Consider the following 25,404-nt stretch of genomic DNA (forward strand, 5'->3'; position numbering starts at 1 on the left):
GTGAACGGGGCTGGGGTGAGATTGGTTTTGGTCAGGAGGTTGAGGAGAGTATTTTTGTGGTGATGGAGAGGGTTGTCGACGCTGATAGTGGTGAGATCTGGCCTAGGTGTTCGACGCCCACAGTGGTGAGATTTGATCGAAATTGAACTGATTTCATCCAGATTTTGGGTAGATTTGGATTGCATTTGGTGTGTCGCTGCCGCTAACAAGTCGACCTTCGATTTGTATTTGGGGTGTGTTTTCTAAAGTTTAAACTTTTTGAAACCTGATTTGACTGATCAATCAAACCGGTCAACCTAGGACCCAGCAACTTTGTCGGGTTTCACCCCGAATTGGTTATTAAAACATTGATGAATACATATCATAATACATGTTTAATTATGTATGATGTGTCCAACTAATTATAAGACGAATACATGTCATTAGTTAAAGAAAAAGTTTTATGATTAATTATATGTCCATCTATTTATAAGATTGGTGGACATGTGTTTTGTTTGCAATTAGCTATAGAACATTATATTTAATATTTAACCACCACTGGGTAGCCTATTAGTAAAAGAGTAAAATGAAGATCTACTATGATCACCTAAGTTCAAGTCTTCTTAATGATAAAAGAGCAAAGATTGATCTAACATGATCTCTCAAGTTTGAATCCTCACGACCTCTAATAGGGATAACTACCAAAACTTTTACCCAACCGATAGTTTAGGATCTTAAGAATTAGTTGAGGATATTGAAACTCTTCACCTAAACAGTAGTTTCAAACTTTCAGAGTCCTGAAAGATTAGTTGAGATATACGTAAATTGGCTTAAACACCCCCAATCATAAAAAAAAAAAAAAAAAAAAAAAACAAATTAGCTATAGAGCCAACCAAATGTGACATCTCGAATCCTCATTTCACGGCTTTGAGGTTACAGAGCAGAAAGGCATCCAGATAAAGGGCTTTCCATTTACATGCTGCCACATTAATACATGATGCTCATGAAACATGGTCACCATCAAGATGAAGTACTTCAAACTATGGCAAACCAAAAAGCATCAACAATGACCGTTTCATCATTCCAAGAGTAGTGAAAAGACTATTCAACAATATAAGGAGGCTTCAACAATGAAAAGCACGTAGTTGTTATAAAGTTATCATGGGATAGCTTTAGTACTCTATGCAAAACCTTGAACCATGAACAAGCTAACTTTGTCAACACCAGTTTTAAGCTCTCTACATTCTACTATCCAAAAAAGAGGAAAGATTATGAACAAGCTAACTAATTTAATTTAGCAGTCGAATTTATATCAAATAGTATCCAATGCATGCTACTTGCAGCCGTATGCATATGATAAGATTACATCATTTGCCATCATATATAGCATTGGGTTTATAATAATAAATACGCATAAACACAATATAATTAATAGTAAGATGAGCATCAGATGATCAGCTTGTTCAAAGCAGTGCGGAGAGAGATCATTGGAAATTGGTTGCCCATAACATTTTCCATGTATAGGAGAGTGAGGGGCATCCATTACACAAACTGCATATCTTCAGACGGCTTCCAATGTCTTTCCTTTGATTGATAAACCAGTTGTTTATTTGCTTCTGATCCAGACCGTTGACTCTGCTAGGGCCAGCTTCTGTGATTCTGTCACATGTAAAGGTCGATCATTATTACACAGAATGATTTAGAAGTATTGATTAATCACAGACAAATATAAATCTTGTGCAGCTAAACAAAGACCACTCCATTCAAGCTGGGTAAGGAGTAGATAGTAACGCTGCTTTGTTGACACAGAAAATGCTAAATATGTCACCCATTGTACTTGACTAAGGGACACCGGTCAGGCACGTAGCAGATGACTGGTCTAATTAAGTTCATGGCTGCCAGTAGACTCCTGAATGGAGCTAAATGATCTCATAAGAAAAGGCTCTTCCTTTGAGAGGGGAAATAACAGATGAAAATCAAATGAAGGTGAAAGATCTGTCAGACACCATACAAAACGTTACAATAGACAACTAGCAAGCATTAATGTTCTACTCTTCAGCACATTCAAAGGAAACAGAAGAAGGCCCTTATGATGAACAAGAAGCAAGGTAGATATAGATACCGATGGGTAAGGCCATTTGTAATGTCTGCTCCACCAATCGAGCAATTGTTGTCTGGCTTCTTTAGGCAGCTTCCTTTTTTCCTCTTCTTCATGAACTCCTGTTTGAGACTACCTAAGTATCCGCTGTACCTGCGTAGAAGCTGACCTTTCAGTTCCTGTCTTCTGCTTGGGGATCTATGAAGGATCATTATTCACATCAAACTCTTCCTCAGTGAACATTCCTATCAATAGCCTCGTACGAGCTGAGTCAGCATGAAGCAGCATAAAATTAGCTCATAATAATGATAAAATTATCAACAGATTTCTCAACTAGGATCAGATATGCTTGTTAAGATATAATAATTTACATGATCGGCCATAGAGATGCATCCCAAAAATCTGTTTGAATCAAACAGCTACACAAGTAATCCATTAAATCAACAAGCCCCAAAATGGAGATAATCATTTTAGAGAATTGTGTTTCTAAATTTTCTATATTATTTGCTCCTTTGTTTCCTCCTTTGCTGCTCTTCAGCAGTTATTGTACTTGTACTTAGTCGATTCAGAACTAAGTGTTAATTGAAGTATTAAACATGCATGATTAACATAATATTTGTAAGTTTTTGCCTCGTACTGCTTCCGGAATTCCGCAAAACTACAAAAAAGCATTAAAATCTAGCATAATTGACTACCGAGTATACAAAGTCATGACATACCTTTATAACGAAAAAGCATATATTAACACAAATGGTTTTCAGCAGAGTCTGACATAAGATCTTGAATACTCTTTGAAATACTTAATTGAATATCTTACTCATTTATGTTATTAGACCGATGGCATCACATCCACTAACCTGTACAAGGAAAGGTGTTTTTGGAACTAACTGAAACATTTAAGCATATTCTTACCAAGTAAGTAGAGTCATATGGATGTCCATATTACAGTGTCAACGTGATGTTTAGGTAGGGTGAGGTATGGGAGTCTTCTATAAAAGGAATATAGCTATCACAATAAATTTATACAGCTATTAAAGAATGCGCCTAGACATGATGAAGATATTAACTAATACAAGAAAAACGATTGATTAGATATATGATGATAACTAAAGCATACTGCATTAAGGACTCCACTTAAATCCCTAATTGGTAAAGGCATAAGCATATATCTCATAAGTCTCTTTTTGCAGCAAAAACGGACCTTTTGACCCACATATTACCCTTTGGTCTCCAACCCCAATAAAATATAGAGAAATTATAACACCTCAATCGGGTAGGATTGCTTTTATCTGTCATCATGTAGTCCAAAATAAGCTGGAAAAAGGCTCAATATATGATTAATATAAGGTGTATCTTACTTTCTATCATTGCACCGCAACACGGTATATGAACCACAACCTAAGTATAAATATTTTGTATATATTAGTTGAGATTTGCATATCCAATCCTTAATCCTTGTCATGCCCAAGACATAGGCTTACAAGAAGAAATTACCAGATTGAAGCTGTAAGAAATACACAGAACCATTGTTCATATGATAGCATGGCACTGTTTTAAAAGAAGCCCTGAATAGATATAGAGTTTTGTAAAAGACCATTTTCCAAAATTGATGACAAGATAGATCAATTCAGTTATCGATCGTAAAACGTCTTAGACTGTTTATGATCTTCAGTATCTTTTCTTTCATTGAAACCTAGAATGGTTTGCTCAAAATAAACAGACTTTCTAAACATCCATGCACTTTGCAGTAAAAGAAATTAATTAGGATAGACTCAAATGGAAGAAGAATGATACCAAAATTGAATAAAATGATGATTCAACCAACAAACAACACATAGCTGATTGATTAACAAAAATACATTGTTTGAAATACTTATAATAAGTTTGATCACAACATGTACCTCACCGACTGCAACACATTGATACATAATCTGTGGATATGTAGAAAGAACAAAAGTTTTCTTGACAAATTAACTGTCGGATCGGTTAAACAATTTATGCAGTACTCAAGGAATCGCCTAAAGGAGGCACCAAAGTCCTGAAAATTGTAGATGAAGGATACATGTAGCAGCAACAATAGAGAATATTGGCACTACATATTTATAATATATAGAAAACTCACTAGACAAAAATAAGAGCTTTTAACATTTTATAAAATAGCTAAAAAATAATGTCTCACTTCAAAATCACTCCCAGTTCCCATATTACTATTTATAACCTAAAACAATCGTTTTTAGATATGAATTAAGAAGTTATTGAGAATCATCAAAATACCATGTACTTAATAAGCCCTAACATCATGCAAGGCAAGAATAGTGGGCTTTAATACAATGAGATTTAAAGTGCTGATTAACTATAATGGCATCAAACGAGCTATATTTTAGATTTTTCCCGCTGTTCTTGGTTACCAACACAAAAACTCTATGAGAAGTATAAGCTTATGACTTGATTAAAGAATGAGCTCTTTCTTTCAAATCTCAAATCTCATTCCAGTTAGTCCAATTCCTCGGAACGATCCATGTGTCTCCACACTTGCATATAAACCTCATGCGAATATGTTTTGGTGCCCATGCTCCATAATTTGAACACTCAAGTTCAGCAATATCATGAAATAGCTCTTTAATTAGCCACCTCAACCTTTCATCAAGTTCTAAGCATAATCATATGTATGCCGTCCAAACTTTATTAGCGTCAAATCACATTAGACCTCTTACCACTCCAAACCTTTTTATATTTACTGGCCTTGAAAAATGTTTTTCTTCAGTGACCCCGAATTGAGGAGATACACTATTTTCAAGAGAATAAAATAAATGAATATTGAAATCCATCCTCCACACCATAGTTGCATTAAATAGCTAGGGATAGTAGTGGAAAGCAATTTTTCTTGTATCGTGAAAAGGGTACAAAATATTTGTCAATATCTAAGAATATGAAGAAAGAAATTCACAAGAAAATAATAAGATAACCCTTGAAAACACACAACACCGAGAAGAATAAAGCAGGAATATGTACCACTCTCCATTTTGGGTAGTGAAGTTTTAATACAATCGTCGTTATGGGTACCCTGGCATCTAAAACAGTTGCATACCAGTAAAAATACATAGCAAAAAATTAAAACAAAGCAAAAGAAGAAGCATTCACAGCACAGGAAGAGTTAAATGAGAGCAAAACTAGGTAACGCACTTTAGGAAGAAAAACAGATGATCTTGGAGAATTAAACAGACATGCATGACTAATTATTTTATAAGAAAAAAAAAGGTTCAATAATTAGCCAAACTCAAGGCTGCTGGAAGTCTAACAATGGAAGAGAGAAGAGAGAGATATTATCACCAGAATTGAAGAAGAAGAAAAAGTGAGAGCTTTGAATTGACACTCGACCCTTTGGAGGAAAAGCATGGCTTCTTTGAAGGGTTTAGAGAGTTCTTGTTCATACTTGGTCAGCACTCGCAGTAGGCCTCCATGAACTGATCGAGGGCTGGATCTTCACCAGAGAGGCCGTGCCAGTGGCCAATTGATGCCGCAGATGCGCAAGCTTCTTCTAGTCTTGCCACCACTTCAGGTGGAGCTCCCACCTGTTTGTTTGTTCCCTTTCATCAGAAAATAATGATCTTTGCTATAAAGAAAAAGTTGAAAAAAATAAAATAAGACTAGATCATGTCTCATCATAATACTCAAAAGGTTTGACCTCTCTTTGTCTCGGAACATAAATATTCACAAAGAAAAGTAACAACAAACATATGACTACCGGAATGAAGACTTGCATATTTGTATTAAAATTTGAAGCAACATGAAATATCTGTCGTTTCCAGTCATTGAAGTAGTTATGATACTTGAATTAGTCCAAGATGTGAATGTGTGTGCGAGAGAGAATGTTTTGAGGTAGTGGATGTTTCAAGTTAGGTATTTTGAGTAAAAAAAGTATTCTTAACCTTCTGACAGTTGGCATAAGCAGCCAAAACGGTGGGTAGTGAGGTGAGCATGATCTTAGCCTTGACTGAGGTAGAAGAAAAGAAGAGGTGCCATCGTTAGTCTCCCTGAAATACAGCCTGTGTTTGTGTTGTTGTTATCGTCAAGAATGAGTGAAGAAGAGCCACTAATGAGATGCGGTTTTGAGTTTGATTGTTGGTGTATGGCAAGGGAAGAAATAGGGTATTTGAGCTGCATCAGGATGATGGTGATGGTGATGGTGGTGATGATGTTGATGAGAAGAAGTCATGAGAGGCATCATCATCATAGGCATAGTCCATTACTGTTGTCTCCAAAAGCATCATACAAGAAGTGCTATTAGAACACCCCTCCATTATCCTCTCTCTCATAGCTCTCACACTATTTATTTTTTAGTTGGCTTTGGCTTTGCTATATAGCAATAAAATCAACCATGTCTTCTCTTTCTCTCTCCTACGCAATCTTTTTTTTTTGCTCGAAAGATTGTTTATCTAGTCTCTCCCGAGATTTATGTACAACAACAGCCTTTTACAGAAATCCTAAACAGTGATAGTGAGTAGTGAGTAGTAGTCTGTGTATATTATGAAGTTTGTGAGTTTTACTCTCCTGGCTTATCTGTTAAAGCCTGCTCAGGTTTCCTTTGGAAAATGGGTGTTCATCTTTTGGTGATTACAACATTAACTCTCACTTCTTTCCTCTTTTCTTGGAGACGAACAATAACAGAGTTAAGAGAGCAGAGCGCACGCGGGGTACAGAGAGAGATAAAGAGAAAACCAGAAAGAAGAGATTGTGTTTGACGGGTGTAGTGAATGTTATCTTGAAGAAAAGCTTTACCTTCCCGATGAAAACTCTCTACCTCTTTTCTTGCACTGCCATTACTGGCAAAAAAAAAAAAAAAATAAAGAAAATAAAAAGGTTTTTGGAGTTTAATTTTGTAGAGAACAAAGAGAGAGAAATGAAATGAACGATCGATCAAATCGAGGAATAGGCAACACTCTTACTAGTGATAGATGGAGGGAAAGGTTTTGGGCACGAAACACTTCCTCTCTCTCTCTCTCTCTCTCTCTACTGTATAAACTTCTCTTTACTCTACTGCTGTTTGATTGCAATCTGTCCACTCATTTTAATATTCGCACTTATTTTACCCTCTTTCTTCCCATAGCCACGCCAACACCATACTCTCCCTACAGTTTGTTTCTTATATTGTAGATTTTACAGATGTAAAATTCTTTTTGTGTTAACAATGCCTAACATGATAACATGGCAAAACCCTTTTGCCTTGTGTGAAATGGAGGCATTTTAGGTACATACAGTAGTAACGTGTACGGAGAAGACTCTGATTGTGAAAATGAAAAGGCCATGAAGATCTCTAGGGGCGTTGTTTTTCAGGAATGTTAGATTACTAGGAATGTTAGATTATTAGGAAGATAGATTACCTTGGAAGATTATTGAGAATCTTTTAAAAAATGTGTTGGTTAGTTGATGGGTATGTATATGAATATGTTGGTTATGGGGAAAAATTGGTGGGTATGTTATTTAAATTACTAAATTGTCCCCTTTTTAAATATTAATATAAGATTATTTTTATTATTAATTTTTGAAAATTTCTTTTTAACCCCCAATATTTCAGATTTAGCTAAAACACCCCGTATAATAAAACTTAATTTATGACGAAATCACCCCCCACCCCTGCCGCCACCGCAAACCACCACTGAAAACTCCGAAAGCACCCGTGAGTACACACGTGACGAAGAGGCTCCGATATGGCCGTTTCTGGCCATATTGATGGCCGAAAACGGCCAGATCTGGCCGTTAACGGCCAGTTCCATCAATCTGGCTGGAAATGGCAGAATAGTTCTGGCCATTTCTGGCTAGATCTGGCCGATATGACCGTTTTCGAACCAAATTTGGCCGAAAACGGTATATTGAAGCCTCCCGAAGTCTCCCACCGAATCTCGTTCTTTTTGGAGACTCCAGTGATTTTCTGGCGGTGGCCATGGTGGTTGGCCGTTGGCGGTGGGGTGGTGGCTGGATGGCAGTGGTGGTTGTAAATTATTTTAAATATAAGGGCATATTATCTAAAATTTTAATTAAACAAGGGAAAATGAAATAGGATATTAATGTAATTTATTTTAAAGTAGAGGTATTATTGTCCAAATTTTATTAATAAAGGATAAAATTGTAACAAAAAATGATAACCCTGGTAATCTCAAAATACCTAAAAAAATAGAAGTAATTGATTACTTCCATATTATCAATATAACTACTATACTATTTAAAAATTACCAATATCTTATATTATTTAATAATTAATATAATAATCAAGTAAATAGATGATGTTATCTGCTAATAAGCCCAACCAAACGCCCCTAGTTAAATATTAGGTGATCCAGCAAATTATTATGGCCATGACAGAAATCTTTTCCTAAGACACTTGAATAATTTAATTCTCTTCCTTGTCCATTCTTCCTCTCTCATATTAGTCTCAGTCATAGTAGCATCTAATCAGTAATTATTTACCAAAGTAAGAGTGGGTTTCAGCTAAAATAAAAAGCTGGTAAAGCAAGTGGGACAGTCCGAATGTTCTCTTACTCTTCACTCTCTCTCTCGGTCTAATCTCTCTACTTCTACGGTTCTACCTCTATTCTGTAATGGTATAGGTCTTTTGTTTTTTTATCTGTCGTAGTAAAGTAGCTTGTAGCTATAACTTTCGTTTCATTCTTGAATGACCGTGTGAAAACAGCTCCATTTAGCTTGAACAACTTGTCTTTCTACCTTTGTCCCTCTATATATACCTAATTCTCTAACAACAAATAGTCATACATAGCATTCTTTCGCAGTCGAATTTATTCTACTCTACCTTGTTTTGTCACACTGGGGGACCCGACTTGTGATTCACAGAAGCAGAAAGAGGACCATCTCTGTAATTTCTGTACAAATTGACACTTACAATACCAGTGGAAAGCTTCATGGGTCGAAGAAATAGAACCACCGTGCCCCAGCCCAGTTCCTTCTCACAGTATTTTGAAATTTGACGTACTACAGATTCACTGTTAACTTGTTCTTGTCTTTAAAATTTTGTGTCCGCGTAACTCTCTTGTCCTTTTAATTTTGTGTCCATAACATAACCCACGTGTTCTCTAATATATATATATATAAGAAAAATTTAACTGCACAAAAGAAAGCCAGAGCATATTGTATTATTATAAACTCTGCTTTGCCAGTTCTTTTGTGATTTAACTTGTGCATGGTTTTATACCCATGGCACACAGTTGCTGCAAGTTAATATACACTACACACTGACTTTCCAATAAACTTAACACAATGTTGGTCTGTCTATTTCTGATTTTCTCAATGTTTTATGGCGCAAATGAAGCAGAAATTCAGCTTGAGTTCGTTCTCCTGGTTCATGAATTAGCCTTGAAATTTATGTCTATCAGATAGTTAGTGACCGGCGATCTCCACGAGGGGATTGGCACAACTTAATTAGGGCCGTTGATTTCAACAAGCACATCAGTAGATGCGGAAGGGATTCACCGTACAAAGCAAATCAAACCTATCTACCAGAAGGAGATTTGGGATTTGACATCCATTAATAAGAATAGAATCAAGACAAGAGGAAAGAGTTTAATGTAGGGTTTCTTGCAAACTTCTGTCCATGTTTGTTTTTATTTGTTTTTAAAATCTTTTGAGGAGTGATTAGAAAATCTGGGGGGGCCAGTCAGTCAAGGTTAGGTTTAGCTTTAGCTTTAGCGTTAGCGTTAGCGTAGTATAGGGTTAGGGTTTGAAAGAGAGAGAGAGAGAGAGAGAAGACGAATAAAGCGTGTAATGTAATGAAAGTGAAGTACGCGAATCCATATCCATCAAAACAGCGTAAGATAAAGAATAAAAGTAAAATTACAAGAAAGAAGAAAAGTAAATCGCGCAGTGGCGAGTGGAGAATGAGAAGGTGGTGGAGAGGGAATGGGGAAGCCTACGCCAATTCAAGCAAATAAAAGCTTTCTTTTTTCTGATTCACTTTACGTCATTTCCATCAACAGTTGCATGATAGATCAGACATAAAGAAAGAAAGAAAGAAGAGAGAAAAAAGAACAAAACAGCTTGCAATTGCTAGCTGCTGCCGCAGCAGCTGCAACATGTTCATAAATGAAACTTTGAAATATAAAAATAAAAAGAAGGGCTCTCCTCATGCAATCAAATCAAGAATTATTACTCTTTTCAAAGTTTGATCAAACTAGCTCCCTCCATCTTTTGTTTTGTTTATAGGGTTATTAGAAAGCTTATCCACTTTTAAGAAACAGTTTAATTGGTGATAATCACCTGTACTTGATCAAACCAAACTTTTTAGCCCCACTTCAATATCTGTATCATTCACTTAATTTAAAATAAACAATATATCTGTCAAACGTATATATTTGGACAACCAACTCTTTGATTTTAAATTAATCGATGGGAAAATGATATTGATAAAATAAGTGATAAAACTAACAGATAATTAGAGCAATTCTAAACTTACAGTTACGTTGAGTCTATACTCAATTATATAATCAAATAAAAAAAAATGATAAAATAGTTATTTTATATAAATTAATTAATTTTTATTAATTGTATGAATCAGTATAAACAAAACATTATTGAATTAATTAACATATTTGTTTGTTGATGTATTAAGTTATGATATATTTAATATACAAATTTTTAACAACCTTTCCCTTTAGAAACAATGTTTGTGTTAATATGATTAGATGACTTTAAATTAAAAATTAATTAAATAATTAAAATAGATTACATGACAAACATATAAGTCACATCAATTTTTAGTGAATAATTTATATAAATAATTAATAATTTGTATATATAGTATTACTCATTGAAGTTTTTATGTCAACATACTCTTTCAAAGGCATTAATTATAATTTAAAGTTGTTTTAAACATTAAAATCTTATGATGTTTGTTAGGCACTGAATACATGTAACATGAATTCGTACCACGTGTCTCATGATTGTGCAACTGATCAGGTTGTGTGTCACACTTGAAATGATTATTTCATTTGTAAGACTATCATAGTTCACTTCAACAGTAAGGTTTAAGGCCGAGTTTTCATCAAAGTCGCATGTCATCTCATGAGAGGGCTGTTTCATGTCTCCAAGAAAGGCGATTTGTCAAGTCATGTGTCATGTATTGAGAGAATTACTTCATGAACAAGTTCGTCTATGCAAACAGTATAAATAGAGGTCTTTTACCCCAAAGAGGGGATCTGGAATTTTATTTTCTCCAATAGCTAAAATCAATTGCTTCATTTGAGAGCAAATAGCTTTTGTACACATAAAAATACATAAGAAAAGCAATAAGATAACAGTAGACGTAACGTAAAATTTGCACTTTGCATCAAAACCACTTTAAAAATTTCTCTTGTCTACTCTTTATTTATTTATTCGCATTATTACTATTTTATCATATTCGGGTCTCCCACAAACCCTTGTGTGAGTTTCCCCAAAGTTTCTCGATACTTCTCATTGGCGCAAGAAATTGGAACAACAATATATACTATATTTTATCTTATTCGATTAGGTTGAAAAAAGGTATATATATATATATATAAAATACCCAAGTGATCTTATTCCAAAACTCTATTGGTTTATCTGATAAATACATAGCTAAAATTCAGATACACCTTGAATAATAAATGAATAGATATATTCATCCTTCTATATGTTGAATAACTGCATGCTCAATTTTTACATTATGGTGGAATAATCCCTTTCAACCCACATCCAATCGTTGACTAATTGAAGATGTATTATCTCGCTAATTAATGATGGTTTATCCATAGAATTAGCATCATGCAACAACAACACTTAAGTACCAATGATGGGAGAGCTTATATATATATATATATGTGTGTGTGTGTCTGTATAAATATCTCCAAAATCTCTTGCTTTTATCCCAAGAATCAATCATCCAAATCCATCAATTGAAATTCATGCTTGATTTTAAAGCTGGCGGCCTCCCTCGTCCATTTGTGCTAGTTGCTAGCTTTAAAGATTATGAGTGGAACAAGAAGATACGTACAAAATATTGTTACAGCCAACACAAAAACTCTATGAGATATAAGCTTATGACTTGATTAAAGAATGATGCTCTTTCTTTCAAATCTCAAAATCTCATTCCAGTTAGTCCAATTCCTCTGAAACGATCCATGTGTCTCCACACTTGCATATAAACCTCATGCGATATGTTTTGGTGCCCATGCTCCATAATTTGAACACTCAAGTTCAGCAATATCATGAAATAGCTCTTTAATTAGCCACCTCAATCCTTTCATCAAGTTCAAGCATAATCATATGTATGCCGTCCAAACTTTATTAGCGTCAAATCACATTAGACATCTTACCACTCCAAACCTTTCATATATTTACTGGCCTTGAAATGTTTTTCTTCAGTGACCCCGAATTGAGGATACACTATTTTCAAGAGAATAAAATAATGAATATTGAAATCCCTCCCACACCATAGTTAGCATTAATAGCTAGGATAGTAGTGGAAAGCAATTTTTCTTGTATCGTGAAAAGGGTACAAAATATTTGTCAATATCTAAGAATACTGAAGAAAGAAATTCACAAGAAAATAATAAGATAACCCTTGAAACACACAACACCGAGAAGAATCAAAGCAGAATATGTACCACTCTCCATTTTGGGTAGGAAGTTTTAATACATCGTCTGTATGGGTACCCTGGCATCTAAAACAGTTGCATCCCAGTAAAAATACATAGCAAAAAATTAAAACAAAGCAAAAGAAGAAGCATTCACAGCACAGGAAGAGTTAAAATGAGAGCAAAACTAGGTAACTGCACTTTAGGAAGAAACACAGATGATCTTGGAGAATTAAACAGACATGCATGACTAATTATTTTTATAAGAAAAAAAAAGGTTCAATTAATTAGCCAACCTAAGCTGCTGGAAGATCTAACAATGGAAGGAGAAGAGAGAGATATTATCACCAGAATTGAAGAAGAAGAACAGTGAGAGCTTTGAATTGACACTCGACCCTTTGGAGGAAAAGCATGGCTTCTTTGAAGGGTTTGAGAGTTCTTTGTCTACTTGGTCAGCATCTCGCAGTAGGCCTCCATGAACTGATCGAGGGCTGGATCTTCACCAAAGAGGCCGTGCCAGGGCCAATTGATGCCGCAGATGCGCAAGCTTCTTCTAGTCTTGCCACCACTTCAGGTGGAGCTCCCACCTGTTTTTTGTTCCCTTTCATCAGAAAATAATGATCTTTGCTATAAAGAAAAAGTTGAAAAAAATAAAAATAAGACTAGACTCATGTCTCCATCATAATACCAAAAGGTTTTGACCTCTCTTTGTCTCGGAACATAATATTCACAAAGAAAGTAAACAAAACATATGACTACCGGAATGAAGACTTGCATATTTTTTGTATTAAAATTTGAAGCAACATGAAATATCTGTCGTTTCCAGTCATTGAAGTAGTTATGATACTTGAATTAGTCCAAGATGTGATGTGTGTGCGAGAGAAATGTTTTGAGGTAGTGGATGTTTCAAGTTAGGTATTTGAGTAAAAAAAGTATTCTTTAACCTTCTGACAGTTGGCATAAGCAGCCAAAAGACGGTGGTAGTGAGGATGAGCCATGATCTTAGCCTTGACTGAGGTAAGAAAAAGAAGAGGTGCCATCGTTGTCTCCATGAAATACAGCCTGTGTTTGTGTTGTTGTTATCGTCAAGAATGAGTGAAGAAGGCCACTAATGAGATTGCGGTTTTGAGTTTGATTGTTGGTGTATGGCAAGGGAAGAAATAGGTATTTGAGTCTGCATCAGGATGATGGTGATGGTGATGGTGGTGATGATGTTGATGAGAAGAAGTCATGAGAGCATCATCATCATAGGACATAGTCCATTACTGTTGTCTCCAAAAGCCTCATACAAAAGTGCTATTAGAACCACCCTCCATTATCTCTCTCTCTATAGCTCTCACCACTATCTTATCTTTTTTAGTTGGCTTTGCCTTTGCATATATGCAATAAAATCAACCATGTCTTTCTTTCTTTTCTCTCTCCTACCAATCTTTTTTTTGCTCGAAAGATTGTTTTATCTCCAGTCTCTCCCAGATTTATGCTACACAATCAGCCTTTTTACAGAAATCCTAAACAGTGATAGTGTTAGAAGTAGTCAGTGTTAATTTATGAAGTTTGTGAGTTTTACTCTCCTGGCTTATCTGTTAAAGCCTGCTCAGGTTTCCTTTGGAAAATGGGTGTTCATCTTTCTGGTGATTAACAACATTAACTCTCACTTCTTTTCTCTCTTTTTCTTTGGAGACGAACAATATATCAAGTTAAGAGAGCAGAGCGCACGCGGGGTAACAGAGAGGATAAAGAAAAACCGAAAGAAGAGATTGTGTTTGACGGGTTAGTGAATGTTATCCTTGAAGCAAAGCTTTACCTTCCCGATGAAAACTCTCTACCTCTTTTCTTGCACTGCCATTACTGGCAAAAAAAAAAAAAAATAAAGAAAATAAAAGTTTTTTGGAGTTTAATTTTGTAGAGAACAAAGAGAGGAAATGAATGAACGATCGTCAAATCGAGGATAGGCAAACACTCTTACTAGTGATAGATGGAGGGAAAGGTTTTGTGCGCACGAAACCACTCTCCCTCTCTCTCTCTCTCTTCTCTCTACTGTAAACTTCTCTTTACTCTACTGCTGTTTGATTGCAATCTGTCCACTCATTTTAATTTCGCACTTATTTTACCCTCTTTCTTTCCCATAGCCACGCAACACCATACTCTCCCTACAGTTTGTTTCTTATATTGTAGATTTTACAGATGTAAAATTTCTTTTTGTGTTAACATGCCTACATATAACATGGCAAAAACCCTTTTGCCTTGTGTTAAAATGGAGGCATTTTAGTTACATACAGTAGTAACGTGTGCACGGAGAAGACTCTGATTGTGAAAATGAAAATGGCCATGAGATCTCTTAGGGCGTTTGTTCAGGAATGTTAGATTACTAGAATGTTAGATTATTAGGAAGATAGATTACCTTGGAAGATTTTGAGAATCTTTAAAAAAATGTGTTTGGTTAGTTGATGGGTTATTTATATGAATAGTTTTGTTATGGGGAATAATTGGTGGGTATGTTATTTAAATTACTAAATTGTCCCTTTTTAAATATTAATATAAGATTATTTTTATTATTAATTTTTGAATAATTTCTTTTAACCCCCATATTTCAGATTTAGCTAAAACAACCCCGCTATATAAAACTTAATTTATGACGAAATCACCCCCACCTCCTGCCGCCACCGCAAACCACCACTGAAAATCTCCGAAAGCACCCGTGAGTACCTCACCGTGCGAAGAGGCTCCGATATGGCCGTTTCTGGCCATATTTGGCCGAAAACGCCAGATCTGGCCGTTAACGGCCAGTTTCCATCAATCTGGCTGGAAATGGCCAGAATAGTTCTGGCCATTTCTGCGCTAGATCTGGCCCGATATGACCGTTTTCGACCACCAATTTGGCCGAAAACGGTCATATTGAAGCTCCCGAAGTCTCCCACCGAATCTCGTTCTTTTTTGAGACTCCAGTGATTTTCTGGCGGTGGCCCATGGTGGTTGGCTCGTTGCCGGCGGTGGTGGCTGGATGGCAGTGTGTGGTCTGTAAATTATTTTAAATATAAGGGCATTATTATCTAAAATTTTATTAAACAAGGGTAAATTGAAATAGGATATTAATGTAAATTTATTTTAAAGTAGAGGTATTATGTCCAAAAATTTTATTAATAAAGGATAAAATTGTAACAAAAAATGATAACCCTGGTAATCTCAAAATACCTAAAAAATAGAAGTAATTAGATTACTTCCCATATTATCAATAATAACTACTATTACTATTTAAAAATTACCAATATCTTATATTATTTAATAATAAATATAATACTCAAGTTATAATGATGTTTATCCTGCTAATAAGCCCCACCAACGCCCCCTTATTAAATATTAGGTGATCCAGCAAAATTATTATGCACTGACAGAAATCTTTTCCTAAGACACTTGGAATTAATTTAATTCTTCCTCCTTGTCCATTCTTCCTCTCTCTCATTATTGTCTCAGTCATAGTAGCATCTAATCAGTATATTTACCAAAGTAGAAGTGGGGTTTCAGCTAAAATTAAAAGCTGGTAAAGCAAGTGGGACTCCGAATGTCTCTTCTCTTCACTCTCTCTCTCAGGTCTAATCTCTCTACTTCTACGGTTCTACCTCTATTCTGTAATGGTATAGGTCTTTGTTTTTTTATCTGTCGTAGTAAGCAGCTTGTAGCTATAACTTTCGTTTCATTCTTGAATACCGTGTGAAAACAGCTCCATTTAGCTTGAACAACTTGTCTTTCTACCTTTGTCCCTCTACTATATACCTAATTCTCTAACAACAAATATGTCATACATAGCATTCTTTCTCGCAGTCGAATTTATTCTACTCTACTCTGTATGGTCACACCTGGGGGACCCGACGTGTGATCACAGAAGCAGAAAGAGGACCATCTCTGTAATTTCTGTACAAATTGACACTTACAATACCATGGAAAGCTTCATGGGTCGAAGAATAGAACCACCGTGCCCCAGCCCCAGTTCCTTCTCACAGTATTTGAAATTTGAAGTACTACAGATTCACTGTTAACTTGTTCTGTCTTTTAAAATTTGTGTTCCGCTGTAACTCGTTCTGTCCTTTTAATTTTTGTGTCCATAACATAACCCCACGTGTTCTCTAATATATATATATAAGATAAAAATTTAACTGCACAAAAGAAGCCAGAGCATATTGTATTATTATAAACTCTGCTTTGCCAGTTCTTTGTGATTTAACTTGTGCATGGTTTTATACCCATGGCACACAGTTGCTGCAAGTTAATATACACTACACACTGACTTCCAATAAACTTCACACATTGGTGTCTGTCTATTTCTGATTTTCTCAATGTTTTATGGCGCAAATAGCAGAAATTCAGCTTGATTCGTTCTCCTGGTTCATGATTTACCTTGAAATTTATGTCTATCAGTATGTAGTGACCGGCGATCTCCACGAGTAATTGGCACACTTAATTAGGCCGTTGATTTTCAACAAGCACATCAGTAGATGCGGAAGGATTCACCGTACAAAGCAAATCAAACCTATCTACCAGAAGGAGATTTGGGATTTGACATCCTTATAAAGATAGAATCAAGACAAGAGGAAGAGTTTAATGTAGGGTTTCTTGCAAACTTCTGTCCATGTTTTGTTTTTATTTGTTTTTAAAATCTTTTGAGGAGTGATTAGAATCGGGGGGTCCAGTCAGTCAGGTTAGGTTTAGCTTTAGCTTTAGCGTTAGCGTTACGTTAGTATTAGGGTTAGGGTTTGAAAGAGAGAGAGAGAGAAGAGAAAGACGAATAAGCGTGTATGTAATGAAATGAAGTACGCGAATCCATATCCATCAAAACAGCGTAAGATAAAGTAAAAGTAAAATACAAGAAAGAAGAAAAGTAAATCGCGCAGTGGCGAGTGGAGAATGAGAAGGTGGTGGAGAGGAATGGAGAAGCCTACGCCAATTCAAGCAAATAAAAGCTTTCCTTTTTTCTGATTCCTTTACGTCATTTCCATCAACGTTGCATGATAGATCAGACATAAAGAAAGAAAGAAAGAAGAGAGGAAAAAGAACAAAACAGCTTGCAATTGCTACTGCTGCCTGCAGCAGCTGCAACATGTTCAATAAATGAAACTTTGAAATATAAAAATAAAAGAAGGGCCTCATCCATGCAATCAAATCAAGAATTATTACTCTTTTCAAAGTTTGATCAAACTACGCCCTCCCATCTTTTGTTTGTGTTATAGGGTTATTAAAAGCTAATCCACTTTTAAGAAACAGTTTAATCTGGTGAATATCACCTGTACTTGATCAAACCAAACTTTTTAGCCCCACTTCAATAATTCTATGTATCCACTTCATTTAAAATAAACATATATCTGTCAAACGTATATTTGGACAACCAACTCTTTGATTTTAAATTTATCGATGGGATAAATGATAATGATAAATAAGTGATAAAACTAACCAGATTAATTAGAGCAATTCTAAACTTACAGTTCAGTTGAGTCATACTACTCAATTATATAATCAAATAAAAAATAAATGATAAAATAGTTATTTTATATAAATTTATATATTTTTATTAATGTATGACTCAGTTATAAACAAAACATTATTGAATTTTAACATATTTGTTTGTTGATGTATTAAGTTATGATATTATTTAATATACAAATTTTTATACAACCTTTCCCTTATAAACTAATGTTTTTAATATATTAAAGCAAGGTAGATATAGATACCGATGGGTAAGGCCATTTGTAATGTCTGCTCCACCAATCGAGCAATTGTTGTCTGGCTTCTTTAGGCAGCTTCCCTTTTTTCCTCTTCTTCATGAACTCCTGTTTGAGACTACCTAAGTATCCGCTGTACCTGCGTAGAAGCTGACCTTTCAGTTCCTGGTCTTCTGCTTGGGGATCTATGAAGTGATCATTATTCACATCAAACTCTTCCTCAGATGAACCATTCCTATCAATAGCCTCAGTACGAGCTGAAGTCAGCATGAAGCAGCATAAAATTAGCTCATAATAATGATAAAATATATCAACAGATTTCTGCAACTAGGATCAGATATGCTTGTTAAGATATAATAATTTACATGATCTGGCCATAGAGATGCATCCCAAAAATCTGTTTGAATCAAACAGCTACACAAAGTAATCCATTAAATCAACAAGCCCCAAAATGGAGATAATCATTTTAGAGAATTGTGTTTCTAAATTTTCTATATTATTTGCTCCTTTGTTTCCCCTCCTTTGCTGCTCTTCAGCAGTTATTGTACTTGTACTTAGTCGATTCAGAACTAAGTGTTAATTGAAGTATTAAACATGCATGATTAACATAATATTTGTAAGGTTTTTACCTCGTACTGCTTCCAGAATTCCGCAAAACTACAAAAAAAGCATTAAAATCTAGCATAATTGACTACCGAGTATACAAAGTCATGACATACCTTTATAACGAAAAAGCATATATTAACACAAATGGTTTTCAGCAGGAGTCTGACATAAGATCATTATGAAATACTCTTTGAAATACTTAAATTGAATATCTTGTACATCTAATTTATGTTATTAGACCGATGGCACTACATCACAACCTAACCCTATACAAGGAAAGGTTTTTTGGAACTAACTGAAACGTTTAAGCACATTCTTACCAATGTTAAGTAGAAGTCATATGGTTGATTCCATAATTACAAGTGTCAACTGTGATTTAGGTATGGGTGAGGTATTGGTGAGATCTTCATACAAAATATGAGATATTGCAAAAGCTTTTACATAGTAGCAGGCTATTAAAGAATGCCCTAGACTGATGAAAAATATTAACTACACCAAGAAAAACGATTGATTAGATATATATAGTCTAAGATCAACTTGCATTAAAGGACTCCACTTAAATCCCTAAATTGGTAATAAGGCATAAGCATATTATGTCTATTAAGTCTCTTTTTGCAGCAAAAACGGACTCTTTTTAGACCCACATATCTACCCTTTTTGTCTCCAACCCCAATAAAATATAGAGAAATTATAACACCTCAATCAGGGTAGGATTGCTTTTATCTGTCATCATGTAGACCAAAATAAGCTGGACAAAGGCCTCAATATATGATTAATATAAGGTGTATCTTACTTTCTATCATTGCACTGCAGCACGGCTATATGAACGACAACCTAAGTATAAATATTTTGTATATTATTAGTTGAGATTTTGCATATCCAATTCCTTAATCCTTGTCACATGCCAAACACATAGGCTTACAAAAAGAAATTACCTGATTGAAGCTGTAAGAAATACACAGAACCATCTTGTTCATATGATAGCATGGCACTGTTTTAAAAAGAAACTACTGAATAGATATAGAGTTTTACTAAAAGACACATTTTCCAAAATTGATGATCAAGATAGATCAATTCAGTTATCGATCGTAAAATGTTCTTAGACTGTTTATTGATCTTCAGTATCTTTTCTTTCATTGAAACCTAGAATGGATTTGCTTAAAATAAACAGACTTTCTAAACATCTCATGCACTTTGCAGTAAAAGAAATTAATTAGGATAGACTCAAATGGAAGAAGAATGATACCAAAAATTGAATAAAATTGATGATTCAACCAACAAATGCAACACATAGCTGATTGTGATTTTAACAAAAATACATCCTGTTTGAATATACTTATAATAAGTTTGATCACAACATGCTACCTCACCGACTGCAACACATTGATACATAATCTGTGGATATGTAGAAAGAACAAAAGTTTTCTTTGACAACTTAACTGTTGGATCGGTTAAAAAATTTATGCAGTACTCAAGGAATCGCCTAAAGGAGGCACCAAAGTCCTGAAAATTGTAGATGAAGGATACATGTAGCAGCAACAATAGGAATTATTGTGCACTACATATTTATTAATATATAGAAAACTCCACTAGCAAAAATAAGCAAGCTTTTAACATTTTAATAAATAGCTAAAAGAATAATGTCTCACTTCAAAATCACTCCCACGTGTTCCCAATATTACGCTATTTATAACCTAAAACAATCGTTTTTAGATATGAATTAAGAAGTTATTGAGAATCATCAAAATACCATGTACTTAATAAGCCCTAACATCATGCAAGGCAAGAATAGTGGGCTTTAATACATGAGATTTAAAGTGCTGATTAACTATAATGGCATCAAAGCGAGCTATATTTTAGTATTTTTCCCGCTGTTCTTGGTTACCAACACAAAAACTCTATGAGAAGTATAAGCTTATGACTTGATTAAAGAATGATGCTCTTTCTTTCAAATCTCAAAATCTCATTCCAGTTAGTCCAATTCCTCTGGAACGATCCATGTGTCTCCACACTTGCATATAAACCTCATGCGAATATGTTTTGGTGCCCATGCTCCATAATTTGAACACTCAAGTTCAGCAATATCATGAAATAGCTCTTTAATTAGCCACCTCAAATCCTTTCATCAAGTTCTAAGCATAATCATATGTATGCCGTCCAAACTTTATTAGCGTCAAATCACATTAGACATCTTACCACTCCAAACCTTTTCATATATTTACTGGCCTTGAAAAATGTTTTTCTTCAGTGTCCCCGAATTGAGGATACACTATTTTCAAGAGAATAAAATAAATGAATATTGAAATCCATCCTCCACACCATAGTTAGCATTAAATAGCTAGGGATAGTAGTGGAAAGCAATTTTTCTTGTATCGTGAAAAGGGTACAAAATATTTGTCAATATCTAAGAATACTGAAGAAAGAAATTCACAAGAAAATAATAAGATAACCCTTGAAACACACAAACACCGAGAAGAATCAAAGCAGGAATATGTACCACTCTCCATTTTGGGTAGTGAAGTTTTAATACAATCGTCTGTATGGGTACCCTGGCATCTAAAACAGTTGCATACCAGTAAAAATACATAGCAAAAAAATTAAAACAAAGCAAAAGAAGAAGCATTCACAGCACAGGAAGAGTTAAAATGAGAGCAAAACTAGGTAACTGCACTTTAGGAACAAACACAGATGATCTTGGAGAATTAAACAGACATGCATGACTAATTATTTTTATAAGAAAAAAAAAAGGTTCAATTAATTAGCCAAACCTAAGCCTGCTGGAAGATCTAACAATGGAAGAGAGAAGAGAGAGATATTATCACCAGAATTTGAAGAAGAAGAAACAGTGAGAGCTTTGAATTGACACTCGACCCTTTGGAGGAAAAGCATGGCTTCTTTGAAGGGTTTAGAGAGTTCTTGTTCATATTTGGTCAGCATCTCGCAGTAGGCCTCCATGAACTGATCGAGGGCTGGATCTTCACCAAGAGAGTCCGTGCCAGTGGGGCCAATTGATGCCGCAGATGCGCAAGCTTCTTCTAGTCTTGCCACCACTTCAGGTGGAGCTCCCACCTGTTTGTTTTGTTCCCTTTCATCAGAAAATAATGATCTTTGCTATAAAGAAAAAGTTGAAAAAAATAAAAATAAGACTAGACTCATGTCTCCATCATAATACTCAAAAAGGTTTTGACCTCTCTTTGTCTCGGAACATAAATATTCACAAAGAAAAGTAACAACAAAACATATGACTACCGGAATGAAGACTTGCATATTTTTTGTATTAAAATTTGAAGCAAACATGAAATATCTGTCGTTTCCAGTCATTGAAGTAGTTATGATACTTGAATTAGTCCAAGATGTGAATGTGTGTGCGAGAGAGAATGTTTTGAGGTAGTGGATGTTTCAAGTTAGGTATTTTGAGTAAAAAAATGTATTCTTTAACCTTCTGACAGTTGGCATAAGCAGCCAAAAGACGGTGGTAGTGAGGATGAGCCATGATCTTAGCCTTGACTGAGGTAGAAGAAAAAGAAGAGGTGCCATCGTTAGTCTCCATGAAATAACAGCCTGTGTTTGTGTTGTTGTTATCGTCAAGAATGAGTGAAGAAGAGCCACTAATGAGATTGCGGTTTTGAGTTTGATTGTTGGTGTATGGCAAGGGAAGAAATAGGGTATTTGAGTCTGCATCAGGATGATGGTGATGGTGATGGTGGTGATGATGTTGATGAGAAGAAGTCATGAGAGGCATCATCATCATAGGACATAGTCCATTACTGTTGTCTCCAAAAGCCATCATACAAGAAGTGCTATTAGAACCACCCTCCATTATCTCTCTCTCTCTATATCTCTCACACTATCTTATCTTTTTTAGTTGGCTTTGGCTTTGCTATATAGCAATAAAATCAACCATGTCTTTCTTTCTTTTCTCTCTCCTACGCAATCTTTTTTTTTTTGCTCGAAAGATTGTTGTATCTCCAGTCTCTCCCGAGATTTATGCTACAACAATCAGCCTTTTTACAGAAATCCTAAACAGTGATAGTAGTAGAAGTAGTCAGTGTTATATTTATGAAGTTTGTGAGTTTTACTCTCCTGGCTTCTCTGTTAAAGCCTGCTCAGGTTTCCTTTGGAAAATGGGTGTTCATCTTTCTGGTGATTAACAACATTAACTCTCACTTCTTTTCTCTCTTTCTTTGGAGACGAACAATATATCAGAGTTAAAGAGAGCAGAGCGCACGCGGGGTACAGAGAGAGATAAAGAGAAAACCAGAAAGAAGAGATTGTGTTTGACGGGTGTAGTGAATGTTATCCTTGAAGGCTGAAGCAAAGCTTTACCTTCCCGATGAAAACTCTCTACCTCTTTTCTTGCACTGCCATTACTGGCAAAAAAAAAAAAAAATAAAGAAAATCAAAAGGTTTTTCGGAGTTTAATTTTGTAGAGATCAAAGAGAGAGAAATGAAATGAACGATCGATCAAATCGAGGAATAGCCAAACACTCTTACTAGTGATAGATGGATAGATAGATGGAGGGAAAGGTTTTTTGGGCACGAAACCACTCTCCCTCTCTCTCTCTCTCTCTCTCTCTCTCTCTCTCTACTGTATAAACTTCTCTTTACTCTACTGCTGTTTGATTGCAATCTGTCCACTCATTTTAATATTCGCGCTTATTTTACCCTCTTTCTCTCCCATAGGCCATAGCCACGCAACACCATACTCTCCCTACAGTTTGTTTCTTATATTGTAGATTTTACAGATGTAAAATTTCTTTTTGTGTTAACAATGCCTAACATGATAACATGGCAAAAACCCTTTTGCCTTGTGTTGAAATGGAGGCATTTTAGGTACATACAGTAGTAACGTGTGCACGGGAGAAGACTCTGATTGTGAAAATGAAAATGGCCATGAAGATCTCTTAGGGGCGTTTGTTCAGGAATGTTAGATTACTAGGAATGTTAGATTATTAGGAAGATAGATTACCTTGGAAGATTATTGAGAATCTTTAAAAAAATGTGTTTGGTTAGTTGATGGGTATGTTATATGAATATGTTTGGTTATGGGGAATAAATTGGTGGGTATGTTATTTAAATTACTAAATTGTCCCCTTTTTAAATATTAATATAAGATTATTTTTATTATTAATTTTTGAATAATTTCTTTTAACCCCCAATATTTCAGATTTAGCTAAAACACCCCGCTTATATAAAACTTTAATTTATGACGAAATCACCCCCACCTCCTGCCGCCACCGCAAACCACCACTGAAAATCTCCGAAAGCACCCGTGAGTACCTCACCGTGACGAAGAGGCTCCGATATGGCCGTTTCTGGCCATATTGATGGCCGAAAACGGCCAGATCTGGCCGTTAACGGCCAGTTCCATCAATCTGGCTGGAAATGGCCAGAATAGTTCTGGCCATTTCTGGCTAGATCTGGCCCGATATGACCGTTTTCGACCACCAATTTGGCCGAAAACGGTCATATTGAAGCCTCCCGAAGTCTCCCACCGAATCTCGTTCTTTTTTGGAGACTCCAGTGATTTTCTGGCGGTGGCCCATGGTGGTTGGCTCGTTGCCGGCGGTGGTGGCTGGATGGCAGTGGTGGTCTGTAAATTATTTTAAATATAAGGGCATTATTATCTAAAATTTTAATTAAACAAGGGTAAAATTGAAATAGGATATTAATGTAAATTTATTTTAAAGTAGAGGTATTATTGTCCAAAAATTTTATTAATAAAGGATAAAATTGTAACAAAAAATGATAACCCTGGTAATCTCAAAATACCTAAAAAAATAGAAGTAATTAGATTACTTCCCATATTATCAATAATAACTACTATTACTATTTAAAAATTACCAATATCTTATATTATTTAATAATTAAATATAATAATCAAGTAATATAAGATGATGTTATCCTGCTAATAAGCCCCAACCAAACGCCCCCTTAGTTAAATATTAGGTGATCCAGCAAAATTTATTATGGCACTGACAGAAATCTTTTCCTAAGACACTTGAATTAATTTAATTCTTCCTTCCTTGTCCATTCTTCCTCTCTCTCATTATTAGTCTCAGTCATAGTAGCATCTAATCAGTAATTATTTACCAAAGTAGAAGTGGGGTTTCAGCTAAAATTAAAAAGCTGGTAAAGCAAGTGGGACAGTCCGAATGTCTCTTCTCTTCACTCTCTCTCTCAGGTCTAATCTCTCTACTTCTACGGTTCTACCTCTATTCTGTAATGGTATAGGTCTTTTGTTTTTTTTATCTGTCGTAGTAAAGCTAGCTTGTAGCTATAACTTTCGTTTCATTCTTGAATGACCGTGTGAAAACAGCTCCATTTAGCTTGAACAACTTGTCTTTCTACCTTTGTCCCTCTACTATATATACCTAATTCTCTAACAACAAATATGTCATACATAGCA

General features: G+C 35.2%; 1 protein-coding gene across 1 annotated transcript; it reads right to left on the reverse strand.

The window, feature by feature from the left end:
• Nucleotides 1–1,559: 1,559 nt before the first annotated feature.
• LOC116120592 (homeobox protein SBH1-like) lies at nucleotides 1,560–23,503 on the reverse strand. The gene is made up of 4 exons (XM_031406552.1): nucleotides 22,435–23,503; nucleotides 21,818–22,064; nucleotides 18,399–18,646; nucleotides 1,560–1,639 (listed from the first exon to the last, which is right to left on the reverse strand). Exons 1-4 carry the CDS (start codon nucleotides 22,813–22,815, stop codon nucleotides 1,586–1,588), a joined length of 930 nt encoding a protein of 309 aa, XP_031262412.1. The 5' UTR covers nucleotides 22,816–23,503; the 3' UTR covers nucleotides 1,560–1,585.
• Between the last annotated feature and the right edge of the window lie 1,901 nt (nucleotides 23,504–25,404).

The sequence above is a fragment of the Pistacia vera genome, unplaced genomic scaffold (assembly GCF_008641045.1).
Source record: "Pistacia vera cultivar Batoury unplaced genomic scaffold, PisVer_v2 Contig126, whole genome shotgun sequence".
Taxonomy (NCBI): Eukaryota; Viridiplantae; Streptophyta; class Magnoliopsida; order Sapindales; family Anacardiaceae; genus Pistacia; species Pistacia vera.